This window comes from Microtus ochrogaster, unplaced genomic scaffold (genome assembly GCF_000317375.1).
Source record: "Microtus ochrogaster isolate Prairie Vole_2 unplaced genomic scaffold, MicOch1.0 UNK28, whole genome shotgun sequence".
Lineage (NCBI taxonomy): Eukaryota > Metazoa > Chordata > Mammalia > Rodentia > Cricetidae > Microtus > Microtus ochrogaster.
Window position 1 is genome coordinate 1,677,574 of NW_004949126.1, and position 15,216 is coordinate 1,692,789.

Here is a 15,216-nt window from a genome sequence, read left to right on the forward strand (position 1 = left end):
GGATCTCTGTGAGTTCGAGACCAGCCTGGTCTACAGAGCTAGTTCCAGGACAGGAACCAAAAGAGCTACGGAGAAACCCTGTGTCGGAAAAAAAAAAAAAAAAAAAGAAGTAACCTGGTATGACCAGTGTGATGGTTAATGGGGGAGCCTGGTGGGATCTAGCCTGGAGGCAGCATCCCATGGACTTGGGTCCTTGACTGGAGAGAAGGAGAATATGAGCTGAACACCAACATCAATCTCCCTCCTTTTTCTCACCAAGGACTCAATGCACCCTCCAACAGTGGGTCAAAAGAGCCCTTTTCTCCTTCAGTTGCCTTTGTCGGGTATTCTGCCACAGTGACAAGGAAAGAGACTAACCCACCCCTATCTTCATGCCAAATTCAGTGTTTGCATCACTGGTCAAGTGTAAAGTGAAGACTGGGAGATAGGTACGTGGATTTCAGCTCCAAAGCCATGGCTGGAACTTGGGGTGGCATTGCAAAATACACATGACCCTGCTGTTCAGTCTGTCAGTGAGTGATTCCTATGAGCCAATTTGTGAAATCCAAGTCCCACAGAATCGGATGCTTAATGACAGTCTTGAACTCAAGGATTTGGATCCAGCAGTTAATGACTACACCTGTGACTGATGGCAAGTTACGTGAGCCTCCTGCATAAAATAGAGATAATTATAATACCGGAAAGGTTGCTGTTAGGATTAGACAAAATCATCCATATACAGTGCTTGGCACAGTGAGAACACAGTAACAGAAGAGTAGACTCCCAGCATTTTTACAACTTAATTATGTTGATATACCATTTTAACAATTACTTATGATTAACTTACTTTCTAGCCAGAATTTTAAAGTTAAGATGTCAAGCCTCTAGCCATTATTATTACCTTTATTGCTGAAATCATCAATTAACACAATTTCTGCTAAATACTTCCTTGGTGTCCTTTTGATCACACTGTGGACTGTTCGCATGAGGGTTGACCATCCTTCATTGTGGAAGACGATGACAACGCTTGACGTGAGCAGGTTCTCATCGTAATGCCAATACTTGCATCTGGAAAAGGAAAATTGCATCATATATAGTTAAAGGGAATCTATAACACTTGGCTTCAAATCTCTGTGATTGAATTTTTCTGATTGGATTAAATCCTATTGACTTATCTAAGGAACAGTATGAAGAGCGTTGGATCTCAGCAGAAACATAAGATCAAAGAGAGAAGCGGTTGTTTAAAGTTACTCTTAGGTAAAGCTCCTTGGTTACAGCACACTGTGAGATAAAGGAGATAGTTTATGAATCAATGCTGAGAATGCTAAAAATACTATTACAGCTGTCAGCTTGTTTTCTATGACACAGAGAACACTTTATAGTCCATTCTGAAACTTGAGCTGTAAGTGCCAGAGATTTACCCTGTTGTCTAATATGACAGTAAGAAATATTCAGAAAAAAATGAAGCAGGCTAACCAGGAACACATGGGAGTCTTTGGAAAATTTACTAGTGATAATGAGTACAGCTCTTACATCGTCTGGACCTACTGGACTGACGAAAGATGGATCTTTGATTATTCTACGAAAAGAATGTTTGAGACAGTGATAGCAGGAATAAAGCTGTTGGAAGCCTTTTCCTAAAGGATCTCAGAGCAGGGTCTAAGGAAGATACCAGAGTCAGGGAAGACTTGATGAGCACATCCGAATGGGGGTGCCAAAGTTGAGCCTCAAGTTCTTCCAGGGTAACTGTTCAAGATACAGAAGTTGGAAAGGGTAGATCTTGGGCCTGAGCCTGTGGGACAGACCAGAGGGTAAAGACACTTGCTGAGCAAACCTGGTTAAATTCCTGGAACCCAGCTAGAGGACAAGAGCGTGGGTGTATTGACATGGCTTTACACCATTACTGTCTATATTCCACAGCACGAGCTGTTCCATAACGGGATTAATCATTTTCTTATTGATGGCATCTCACTTGGCTCTATGTTGTTATCTAGGAATCTGTCTTTCTAGATGCTCAGGACCTTAACCCATTAAGGACATTTGTTCCATTTAGTGCTGTGTTCCCAGCAGCTAACACACAAGAGCTGCTTCATGGCTGGGGAGGGTGGCTTTGAAAGCCACTTGGATGTGTTTTCTTCTCTTCCTATGTCCATCCCATTAGCCTACTCTGAGAAGCCTAAAAAAGAAAGCAGAAGATCTCCTAGTAATGGAGCGGTGGAAAAATCTGGAAAAAAAACAAAACAAGAGGACAGAATGTAACAAAAGCCAGTATGGTAGCTCACGCCTGTAAGGAAACCTGCCCCGGAGGTGGAGGCAGGATCAAGTCAAGGGCCACTTCAGCGACACGGTGAGTTGTAGGACAGACTGAGCTACAGAGTGAGATCCTGTCTCAAACTAAACCACAGCAGCATCAAAACTAGCAGATGAAGGAACAGGCTTGCGCGACCTCAGTTTCATTCCAAGCTACAAGAGGCAGCTCAATGTGGAGTGTCTGCAGTGCAGAACTCTAACAACAACGGAAGCGTATTTAGGCCAAGAAAGGTTCATCGCTATTCCACCTCTCCTTACAGCCTCTCCTGGCTCTAGATTGACGCCCAAGGGTCAGGCGTTTCCACAGGATTTCAGTAGAGAGCAGAGGAAGGAGCTACGAGTGCACAGCTTGCTGTTTGCTGGGTATCAGAGTGGTAGGTGGTGACAGAGTGTACAGAGAATCTACAGCACGGAAGCTTGAAGCCAGAGTTTGGCTCTAGACGACAAGCGGGGCTCAGAGGATCCAGTGAGGACCAAGGTGGAGATGCTACCAGGGTAAGGGTGGCATGGAAGGAGCCACTAGTCACAAGGACTGCCAAAGTCGCCAGGCCACTGCAGCATGATTTTCTGTGGTTAGAATGTGTCCCCAAAGCTCAAGTGTTGCAAACCTGACCCCTCAATGCACTCACATTTAGTGTTGGGAGGTGGAGCCTTGAGAGTGAGTAAAGGCATGTGTTCATTACCATTACAGTGGGTTTCTCAAAGCCACGAGTTTAGCGCCCCCTATTGCATTTACACAGGAACAATTCTGCTCTTAAGCCTTTCCCTGTGATTAGATGGAGCTCCAAGAGAGCTTTCCAGTCTTTTAGCAACAAGAACAGTACAGGAGTGGCTCGGCTACACTGAGGAGCTGCTCTGATCACAAGTATTCATATTCAGATTAGAAGCTTGGGACATGGAGTGATCCTTGTCACCCTAGGGAAGGTTTTCACGGTAAGTTCTGAGACAAGTGCTTGGTATCAGGAGAAGAGGCAGAACGCGTCTTTGGGCGCACTGTGTAGGGAAAGGAGGACATGGGTTTCCAGGTCTATGGCTCTCCACTGCGTTCCTTTGAGACGGTCTCTCGTTGAGCCTGGAGCTACATCAGGTCCAGAATGCCTCACACAGTGCTGGGGGTATAGGCATGTGAGGTCATGCTCGATTTTTAAAATGTGAGTGCTAGGCATTCAAGCTTAGGTCCTCACACTTGAGCGGCAGGCATTCTTACCCCGAGGCATCCCCCTGCCCCAGGCATTTTATAATGACAGCTGCAATTTACAAAAGTAGATTCCAAATCCAAAAAAATGAAACATGTATTAATACGTATTTGAGCTATCTCTATAGTTTTGGTATCATTTGTAGTTTGATATAGACCTTTGTCATAGGGGCTAGGAGCTGGTGCCAGAGTTGAAAGTGCTTGCTGCTCTTCCAGAGGAACCCAGTGAGGTTCCCCAGTATCCGTGGGGGTGGCTTACAATGTCCCATAACTGCATCTCCAAAGGATCTAATGCCTGCTGGCCTCCCACAGACACCCACACTGTGTTCCTTAATAAGACACACACACACACACACACACACACACACACACACACACACACACACACACATTCTCTCCCCCCCCATAGTTAAAATAAAATAATTTAAAAACCTTGTAATTGGACTGTCAATAAGTACTACCTAGCTAAGCAGACTCCGGAAACCCCAGCAGTTGAGGTCCTAAGTTGCTGTGATTTACACACACTATCAACAATGTACAGTACCCCATGTATGCACCTGTGTATCTGCGTGAGCCCGGGACTCACCTCGCATCCTTTTAGAGCTACATCTTATTTCTAGATTATTCTTTCAGGTTCTTACTTTGACAAGCAGCACCTTTAGACTCTCGCCTGTTAATTCTGCAGGAAGTCTAAATCTAACAGGGAGGAACTTTTAGGCACAGGAATTAAACCTATAATTTGAGAAACATTGACCTTATTTTTTTATTAACTACCTTCTTTCATTTAAAAATAAACGTGCAGTTTTCCCCGCCTCCAGCTGCAATTACTGTTTATTTAAATAATTAAAGGAAGAGAAAAATGCTTAGCGTCTACTTGAAATGGCGCTTACACCAAATCCCCAAACATATTAGTACTGCAGACATAAAATTTAACTTAGCACACAGAAATATCTATTTTCTTTTCTGCAGGTGTGTGTGGGGGGGGGGAAGTTGAGACAGGGTTTCATTGTGTAACCCTGGCTATCCTAGAAGTAACTTTGTAGACCAGATATCTGCCTGCCTCTGCAGGGATTAAAGGCCTGTGCCATTTTCAATGAAATAGAGAGTTATAACCTTTAACCCCAGTGCGTCAACCTCAACAGACTGGGAGGGGGTGTGAGTGCGTGCTTTCAGTGCACTCTGGGTGGAATGGTACAGTGTTAGCACCCGAGAATATAAATGCTACTCCTTCAAATGTGTCAATATGCAGAAAAATACAGAATTTAACACCTATAATGGCTGGGTGGTGGCGGCGCATGTCTTTATCCTAGAACTTGGGAAGCAGAGACAGGCAGATCTCTGCAAGTTCGAGGCCAGCCTGATTTACAGAGCTGAAGAGTCCAAGATTAAGAATATAAAAATGTAAATTCCAAAAATAAGAACGTAGAAATAAAAAACTATAAAGTTGTAAACCTAGGAGAATGAGAGCAGGCTGTCAGCAGGATTAACTAGTAATAGCGGGTTACTTTGTTTTACATCCCATCGCTCGGTCTGCAAGGCTGAAGAGGCCTCTGCAAACTGAGGGTCAGCTTTTAGGTAACGCCCCTGGACACTCATGACCAGAAGCTGGTGTGAACTAAGTTAACTTTTAAACAATGGGGTATCGTGACTTTTTGGTTTTGCATTGTCCCATCTCTTTCCCTGCTAACAAAAGTGGCCGTATCAGGGGAATGCAGAGCTTTGGGAAACACCATCAGCACAAACCCGAGAGAAACAACAGGCTAAATGCAAACACTAGTTTAACTGAAACTCCCTGTTAATGAAAAGTGGAAAAAATAAGATAAAATAAAAGCAATTTGTATCAGAGTTTTACCTTGAGATTGTAAAAATGATTTTGTTTATGCCTAATGCTTGCTTCTTTACATAAAGCCCCTAAAAAGGGGAGCTTGGGAACCGTCCAGGGCCACAGCCTTACAAGTCCATCTCTGGCTGTGGTCTCAGCTAGCTGATAAGCTTTTTGTGCCCCATGGGGATTTATTTTTTTAATTTTTTTTTCCTTGGAGTAAAGTTTGTTTCTGGTTTAACAGACTTTGGTGGTCTGCCCCATCTTTGCGTGACCCCTGTGGCACCAACAAGAGCGAGTTCCAGGCATGACTCCAAAGCTACAAAGAAACCCTGTCTCAAAAAAACAAAAACAAAAACAACAAAAAAACCAACCAAGCCAAAAAACCCCAACCATAACCAACCAACCAAACACAACAAACTAGGGTGCTACTTAAGGGTGCAGAGCTTCAAACTGGGTCTAGGTATATTTCTAGACAGCTGGGTGGGGTACAGTGACCACCGTGTCTTTGATCCCCTAGTCTAGCCTCCATATAGACTGGCCCTGCCTTACTAATACGGTCTTTCTTTTGACGAGGCCCAGTGGAATCGAGCTGCAGTTGGTTTTCGTCCTAATCATTTTCTCAGACTTCCATCCGTGAAGAGCCTGTGCCCTTTTCCTTCTCTGCTAGACACTAATTACTTTCCCCTAATGTTCTTATTAGTCAGTCCTCCCTGGAAGGTCAAATCCGAGTCCGGGGTAATAGAACTCCCTCATCCTATTATCTGCAAAATGAAAATATCGGACAAGCTAAGCTCCGTTCTGACCAAACAGCAAGAATTTCATGATTATGTCAATTCTGAGTACATATTTGTTGATTTGATTTCAAAATGTTTACAGGTCTACTCTATTTCAGTGTTGCCTGAACACCATCCATTTTTCTGTAATAATGAATCAAATCGTATTGACAGGGAGAATAATAAATCTTACATTCTTTGGGGAGATTGAAAATCAAGTCGGTTTACACCGAATTAATGACTGTGCCTGGAAAAATTTTCAAGTATATCACCCTGTCATATCAAAACTAAGCAACGGACAAAGTACAGCTGCTAACGGTTGTCCTTGCTTGGGTGTACGCTGTGATACCCCAGCTGCAGAGCAGAGCAGGTACGAAGGTGAAGCCCGTGCACAGCTTTGCCCCCTCAGGTACGTTCAACCACAATAAATGACAGCTGTCTGTCACGTGTACAAGGTTTAAGGCCCGTGCTGCAGCTATAGCTGGGTTACCGCATCAATTCCTGGGACTAAAGTCTTGTTCCAGGGCCGAGCTAAGATTTTGAGGGTTAGTTCATGCCCAGCCATTGGATTGGAGGAGAGGGGGCTGTTTGAGCAAAACAGGGTTCCTAGAACCTTTCCCGGCTGAATGCTGGGCTAAGAGCTACAGAAAAAAGCAATACCAGCCACAGCCTTCTGCAGCGTCCATAACAAGAGCAACAGTCCCCTGCCGGAACACTGTGACCTCCGCTGAGAGGGATGGAGACCAGCATGATGTCACAGCAAGTGTAAGAGATTCCCCAGGGCCCACGTAAAGGTGGAAGGAGAGAGAGAGCCTCACAACTCTTGTTCTCTACACAGGAAGTGCAAGACACATGCCCATCCTCCCTTTCTCACACACAGAGCCCCCAATAATAAATACAATGGAAAACAGAAAAACCCCTGTATATATCCATTTCCACTGTCTTTGTGCTTAGGAGCAAACGTCAGTGTCCTGTCTCCCCACAGTGCAATACAGCTGCCCAGTGATTAGCCATGATGTCAGCCTCCCTTTCCCTCAGTTCCCTATCCAGCCTTCAAACTCATGGTATGGTTAGAATTCAGAGCTCCTAACACGCGAGAGGAGCGGGATACGATGTCATATTCGGAAACCTCAGCTTGTGTTCTCTGTAGTAACCTGGGTCGGGGACCTCCAAAAATGAGAGCGGCTCCGTTTCAGCCACCCAGCTGGTGCTCCTGCTCTGGTAAAGTGCCCAGCAAGCCGAACAAGAAGCGGAGTTCATGAGTCAGAATTCTCGAGAACTGTGCAAGAAGACACGGGAGAGACAGGAACAAAGGGCTGACGAGAAACGTGGTTGCTGTACGCTTGCCTGCTGAGGAAGCAGGTGGCATCAGAGACACACAGGCTAGAAGCAGAGGACACTCGCTGACTGGACAGCACGGCGCTGAACACAAAGCAGAAACACGAGTGCCCATGAGGACTCTTAGAGCATCCATTTCCCAGCACGTGTCCAGCAGGCTCGGGCTCTCAGAACCCACTGTGAAGAATCTGAGGGTGCTAACAATCCTGCAGGGCGGAGAATGTTTGAGTCAGGCAACTGGTACTTCTGCCACCAAGTATACGGCTCGCTTGACCCCAGACAGGAAATGTGGTTCTAAGAGCTTTCCCTCTTTCCCACACATATGATCTTATCCAAGCTTGTTATAATCTTGCAAGGTAGGGAAACGCTTTTAGCACTCATTTTCTACACACAGGGACTGCAGCAGTTAGGTTATACGTCCTGCCCAGCCAGTTAATAACAGCAGTGAGTCTAAAAATGAACCCTTCGGTTCTAGCTTTAAGTTCTTTCCCCTTAAACTACAATTTACTAAGTATCACTTGCACATACATGCTTATAGAGCAAATAGACCAAAGAAGTCCATATTTTCGCCCATAGCTACTAACACAAAGGACTGCATGCGGCTGGAGGACTTCTGCCTGGCTTTAAGGGTCAGTGATACTAAATATGTTTTAAAAAACTAAGAATGCTGAGTTATGTTTTGGGGATAGCTGCCTTCAAAGTTTTCCTCTTTTCTTTAATTTAAAGAAAAACATACTCAGACAGATGTGTCCAGTTAATGATCTGAAATCTCAAACCACAATTTGGGGGAAAAAAATCTGGCAGCGAGACCTAGGACAGGACATATGTTCTTGTATATTTCTTCAAAATCCCCTGGGAAAGAAAAGAAAGGAAGGACATTTCACAGTGCGAGCCATATGTCTATAGCTATATCGGACTCTCGTTCCACATACGTGCTTCCATGGGATATTCTGATTTTATAGAGATACCAGTTTATCAAACACCGATATATCTGAGCTAAAGCAGCAACCACTAAGAGGAGTTAAGGATCAGCACACTGTGGACCACGCACAGTTGTGAAGGCATCGGTAGCCAAGAAAGGCTTGTAGCTTGGAGATAGTTAATTAATGCGCCGCCTCGCTCTGTGCAGGACTTCAGGCAGCAAACGGAGGCAAAGAATGAAACATTGTGGAAAATAAAAATAGAAGAAATGGATTTTTTTAAAACAAAAAGGCATAGAAAAAGAAGTAAGAATGCAGTTTATAAAGTGCATGGGAGAGCGTGAAGGGCTTGGACAAGTACAATTCTAGGGCACGGCCCACAAAGAACACACAATAAATGGTGCACCCCTACTCTTGATGCTGTTTATGAGGCTGCCGGTTTGACTAGAGTTTTCAGACCTAAAGATGGTTAGGTCTGTGACTAATGTTCTTGATGTGAAGTCCAGATGGGAGATATTTTTTCCTTTTAAATGTGCAGTTTCCCTATGGCAGGGACAAACAGTAATGAGCTTCACCGAGCGGCGACCATGTGAGTGGCATCATACCAAGTCATTGTGCAGAGTTGTGCAGAGAATGGTCTGAAGATCGCACTGTGCAAACATTCCTCCAGCTGTTTCGTGAGTCATCTCCCACGTCACCTTTCCCCACTCGGTGAGCGACGAGACACTTCCTAGTGCTCTAATTACAGTGAGGAAGTCACACTGCCCATACGGAGGGAGGACCCGCATTTCCAAAAGCATGTTTCAATTCTGTTAACAGCTGAGGAAGAGGTAGATGCTCACAGGGATAGCATGGCAACTTCAGGTTGGTGTTAGTGGATAATTTCCCCACAGAGAATTGTTAGCTAGTGCAGGCTGTGTAATGTTTAGTTATGGATTCTTCCACCATGGCCCACACTAATCCCACAACTGCAAAATGAAGGGAAGCCCTACATCAGGTTTTGAAGAATCTAATGAAAACCTTTGGTTACAGATGTTGAGAAGAACACATGATACACAACAGCTAGTATTTATTAATTCACAGACCAGTCAGCTCCTTCAGCTAGAGAGACTATATTAACTATGTTTAGTGACTTACATGATTAAAAATATGAGTCCAGGTAGTTCACTTAACATGTAATATATACATGTATGTATGTATATATAGTATTTAGTAACTATCAAAGAAGAGAAAATCTAATAATATTATTTCAAGAAGTCATGAGTCTACCTCTTTTCTGGCATTGAGTCTTTATACTTTTGTTTCCTACGCCCCAGACCCCCCAAGATCTTGTCATATGTATCCCAGGCTGGTCTCGAACTTCTGATCCTTCTGCCTCTACCACTGGAGTGCTACGATTATAGGCTTAAATCAGCCCACCAGGATTATGCAGCACTTCGGCCTGAACCTTGGTAGGTAAGCACTCCATTAAGGTACATTCCTACTTCCCATGTTTATTTTTCTTTTACATTGTTGCAGGAATTTTGCAGAAGACTTTCTGAAGCCAAGCCACTGAGATGGAGTTGATGCTGGCTACCAAGTGGCCTCTTGCATGGGATTCTATGACCTGAGACGGAATGGAAATTCTCACCCGGAAGCAGGCAGGTCACAGGAAGGCTCAAACTCAAGACTTCCGGAAAGCTTTCTAGTTCACTGAAAACCTCAAAGGGGACCCAAGGACTTAAGGCATGTCCACATTACAAGCGAGCTGCTGCCACTGCCACATAGAACAGTAGATCACGGATTTGTGTTTTCTCCTCAAAGTCCTTGAATTTTTAACAGAATTAGAGACAAGCCTTATGTGAAGGAGACAGTTATAGAAAAGAAAAGCAAATCCACTCTGTATGGTGTGGATGCCAACATGGAACCTGAACACGAGGGACAGCGGAAGAGAGACTCCAGAGTTGAAGGATACTACCGAGTAAAAGGAAGGTCAGCGGTTCTTTGGCAGACATTCCCTTAGAAATCTGTCCTCCTGAGATGACTGATAATGGGCACAGAGACCAAAGCCCAGGCTTGTCCATCACAGCAATTTTTTACAACAGTGAGAAACTAGGAAGATTTCCAAATGTCCCAAAATAAAGGGCCAACAAAATGAAATTGTAGCCAAGCAGGGAGAGGAATCCCTAGCACACAGATAAGAAAACAGTGCTTCCAAGAGAACGAACAAACATTTAAGGAACTTAAGAAACTAGACATCAATGAGCTAAATACTCCATTTAAAAAATGGGGGTACAGATCTAAAAAGAATTCTTAACAAAGAAATATCAAATGCCCAAGAAACACTTAAAGAAATGTTCAACATCCTTAGGGGTCCATCAGAGAAACACAAGTCAAAATGACTCAGAGATTTCATCTTACACCTGTCAGAATGGCTAAGATCAAAAACACAAGTCACAGCTCATGTTGTCGAGGATACAGAGGAAGGGAAACACTCCTCCATTGCTGGCGGGAGTGCAAGTTTGTAAAGCCACTTTGGAAATCAATATGGCGGTTTTTCAGAGAGTTAGGAATCAATCTTCTTCAAGACCCAACTATACCACTCTTGGGCGTACACCCAAAGGATGCTCCTCCCTACCACAAGGACACTTGCTCAACTACATTCATAGTAGCTTTATTCATAACAGCCAAAAACTGGAAACAACCTAGATGTTCCTCAACCAAAGAACAGATAAAGATAACGTGGTACATTACATAATGGAGTATTACTCAGCTCTTAAAAACAATGATATTGTGAAATTTGAAGGCAAATGGATGGAACTAGAAAAAAATCATGCTTAGTGAGTAACCCAGACCCAGAAAGACAAACACTGTATGTACTCACTTATAAGTGGAATTAGCTGTAAAGTAAAAGATAATCATGATATTGTCAGTCCACTGACCCAGAGATGCTAAGTAACAAGGAAAGCTTAAGGGGCGGGGGCGAGGTGGCAAAGATGCCCCTGGGAAGGGGAAATAGAATAGATTTTGAGGGTGGACTAGGGGCAGGTGGAGTTAGGAAAAGGAGGGAGCAGGTGGCAGGGGAGGGAAGGAGAAAAAACTGGAGTTGGGGGCGAGGTGGAGGCCTAGTGCACTGGAAACTCTATGAACTCTACCAGGGTAACCCTAGCAAAGTTTCCTAATAATGGGGAGCACGGACCCTGAATGAGTCATCTTTTGTAACCAGACAAGGCCTCAAGCAGAGGGACTGGGACACCAACCCAGCCACAAAACCTACAACCTACAGTTTGTCCTGCCTGCAGTGTTCTGGGACCAGAGTCTAGCAAAACTGCCATGAAAGAGACCAGAGAGACTTCATCTAGCAACTGATGGCAATAAAGGCACAGTTCCACAGCCGATATTAGGTGGCGCTTGGGGAGTCCTGCAGAGGATGAGAGGAGGAATCAGATGGGTCAGAGATACCATCAGAACACAGCCCATACAATCGACTGACAGGGACTTTTGGCTACAAGCCATAGGTCCACAGCGACCACAACTCACTTTGCTTATCCATGGAAACAGCTTCTCTGGTGTTCTGGATACTGGTGGTATTTCTGTTATATTGCCAGTCAATGGCCTTTAAGGTGGCCTAAAACAGAGACTACTACACAGTTACAAGGGATCAGTCAGACTCAAAATCCTGAACAAAGCAGCAATGAGCTTTACTGGAGAGATGGAGAGGGGCATGAAGGAACTTTTCAGCCACACATTGTTCCTCATTTATGTGTAAATTTGTGGGGTTGAGACATTATGACCAAAATGGGGGCATATTTATATTCCCCCAACACAGTTATTTTAATCAAATGTTCCAACAAGGGTTGTTGCCCAATCAATCAAGGGCTTGGCAAGGTGAATGAGGGAAGGACCAATCCTATCATACCAAACAAAAGGCCGCCCAGGGCAGGATTAGGGAATTTTTAGGAGAGGCCACTGAAAAGCTGAACTCCATGCAGACTCAATTATTTGGAAAAGTGACAAGCCTGTATGGGTAAATCAGTGGTCTCTAACAGAAGGAAAACTACAAGCTACCCAGCCGTTAGTGCAGAAATTGCTGGATAATGGTCACATTACCCCCTACCATTTTCCATGGAATTCTATTTTTGTGATTAAAATGAAATCAGGAAAATGGAGGTTGATACAAGATTTAAGAGAGGTTAATGAGACCATGTAGTCAATGGGATTATAACCTGGGTCGCCTTCTCCTACAGTCATACCAAAAGATACCTATAAGATTATTTTAGATTCAGCCAGGCGGTAGTAGCTTCAATCCTAGCACTCAGGAGGCAGAGGCAGGCAGATCTCTGAGAGTTCAAGGTCTACAAGAGCTAATGCCAGGACAGGCCCCAAAGCTACAAAGAAACCCTGTCTTAAAAAAAAAAAACAAAAAGAAAAAATATTTTAGATTCAAATGATTGTTTTTATATCATCCCTTTGGTGCCACAAGATTGTCACAGATTTACATTTAGAATTCCATCAGTTCATTTCAAAGAGCCAATGAGAAGATATCATTGGAGTGTCTTGCCTCAGGGTATGGCAAACAGTGCTTCGTTATGCCAGAAATTTGTGGCTCAGGCTATACAAAATGTAAGAGATCAATTCCCACAAGTTTATATTATCCATTATATGGATGACATCTTGCTTGCTCATAAAAATGAGCAGAGTCTTGGGCATGAAGGGTTAGTTATCGCCCCAGAGAAAGTGCAAAGGCATCCACCTTTCAAGTATTTAGGTCATATGTTATATCCTGAAGAAATTAAACCTCAGAAATTGGAAATGAGAAAAGATAGCTTACAGACTCTGAATGATTTCCAAAGATTGTTAGGAAATATTCAGTGGCTCAGACTTTATTTAAAGTTCCACATGGAACTTTAGCCTTGAGCCACTAAGTGAAATTCTTAAGGGGAGTAGTGGCCCCAATTCCACCAGATACCTTACACATGCTTTATATCATCAATATAGTTAAAGTTTAAGAAAACAATTTAAGTTAACAAGAGAAATTGCTCATCAGATTGTTAAGCAACGATATAAATGTCCACAGTATTTAGTTGTACCTCATCTGGGAATAAATCCTCTAGGCCTGCTTCCTAATCATTCATGGCAAATGGATGTTACTTATAATGCAGAATTTGGCAAATTAAGATATGTGCATGTGACAACTGATACATATTTAGGTTTCTTAATGGCCTCTGCACAGACTGGAGAAGCCACTAAACATGTAATAACTCATTGCTTAAAGTGTTGTCTGTCTAAATCCATGTAATTTATAGTCCTTGCAGATAAATGCACTAATGCAACAGATCCATTACATACAGCACAAGCACCAAGAAGGCTGTTTCTGTAAGGATCAGGTCATCCAGAAAAAAAGATAAATGTGTTTATGTACAAAGGAAAAACAAAAGCAGAACTCTGGAGAAAGAGATATTTGCCTACAGCCAGTCCTAACATTGCTGATCTCTAAATCTAATCTGGAAAGCCAGCACTAGAGTTCCACTATAATGTTTAAAATATTATCCAGTAATTCTACTTAGTTTTCACCACTTTAGAAATAAAGTACTTCATGCAGCAGAAAAATTATACCTCTTGCATACACCTTGGAAATCCTTAATATTCTGAAGCAACTGGGATGGGCTCCATTATGTATATGTCATGGGTAAGCAAGTCTGAAATTCCTTAAATGTCTGCAAGTAGATAAAATGTTGTGGTAACTAAAGCAACTGTATTCATGAAAAGCATTTAATTGATTTCTCAGTGCTCTGCTGTCTGAATGCTTGTCTCATAGTCAAGTCATCAAAAGCCAGCTTGCTTGTGGCAGGCACTGATGGCCACTGGGGCGAGCGCCACATCATTACTCTTTGTGGTCATAATTCACACGAAAACCTTCATGAAAAGAGATCAGTTTGGAAGCTTCCTCCGTACTGAAGACATCACAATGCTGAACATCAATTCTACTAAATTGTAATTTCCCTAAACACCTGTAACACACAATGTGGCCTTTTGCTTTTAAAGAGTGATGGGTAATTTGGTCGGATCCATTGAATACTGTATGGACCACTTCCTGAAGCTGATGTCTCTCTGCTAAGTCATTTCTCTGAGAGCATACACACTTGTAAGGCTTACTGTCATAGGATAAAAAACAAAACAAAAATACATATGTTCACCCCAGGAATGAAGTTCTCTATATTACACAAGCCATAAGACTTTCCTCATCCCTAGGACCAGATTTCACGGTCAGCTGAACTGTGTCACATTTGAGGCCAAGCCTGATTCACTCGAGCAGCCACCTGTTGAGGAAAGGTGATGGACTCAGTGCTGGGAGGGGGAGGGCACTGCTATGTTTACACAGTCATCAGCACCTCTGGAAGGCTGACTGGGCAGGCTAATCAACAGAGACTACTGCAACACAAAATCTAATGATATTCCAGACAGTGCAGAAATCTGTCAGTGTCCATCGCTTAGGCCCCAGACGGCAGCAGCCTCTGGGGAGCACAGTCTGGGAGGACTCCAACTTCCTCCTAAACCCATTTTAGCAGTGAAACATCTGTAAAAGGAGATGGTGGGATAAAACAAAGAAAGGTGGGTGGGGTAGAGAAAAAAGATGACATATGGGTAACATCATCTTCATCATAGGCCAATTTATTTCTGCTCTTCTTACGGAAAAATTTTAATATTCTATGCTTTTTTGTTCTTGACATTTCTATAAGTCATTATTAGATTTTATTTTGGCACAAAATGTCAAGTAAAAATATTTATTATCTTAGTGGATCTTTATTTTCAGCCTTTGTCCACAATGAGGACGGAACCTGTAGCTATCTGACAGGCTAGCAAGATGATGCTCTCATTGTTTCTGCTTTTGTACAG

General features: G+C 43.2%; 1 protein-coding gene across 2 annotated transcripts in view; it reads right to left on the reverse strand.

The window, feature by feature from the left end:
* Positions 1 to 15,216, reverse strand: part of Galnt7 (polypeptide N-acetylgalactosaminyltransferase 7) — a 125,696-nt gene that overhangs the window by 26,973 nt on the left and 83,507 nt on the right. For both annotated transcript variants that reach the window (XM_005368090.2, XM_005368091.3), the window contains exon 3: positions 881 to 1,047. In XM_005368090.2, the coding sequence (XP_005368147.1) occupies positions 881 to 1,047 (167 nt within the window). The remainder of the gene's footprint in view (positions 1 to 880; positions 1,048 to 15,216) is intronic.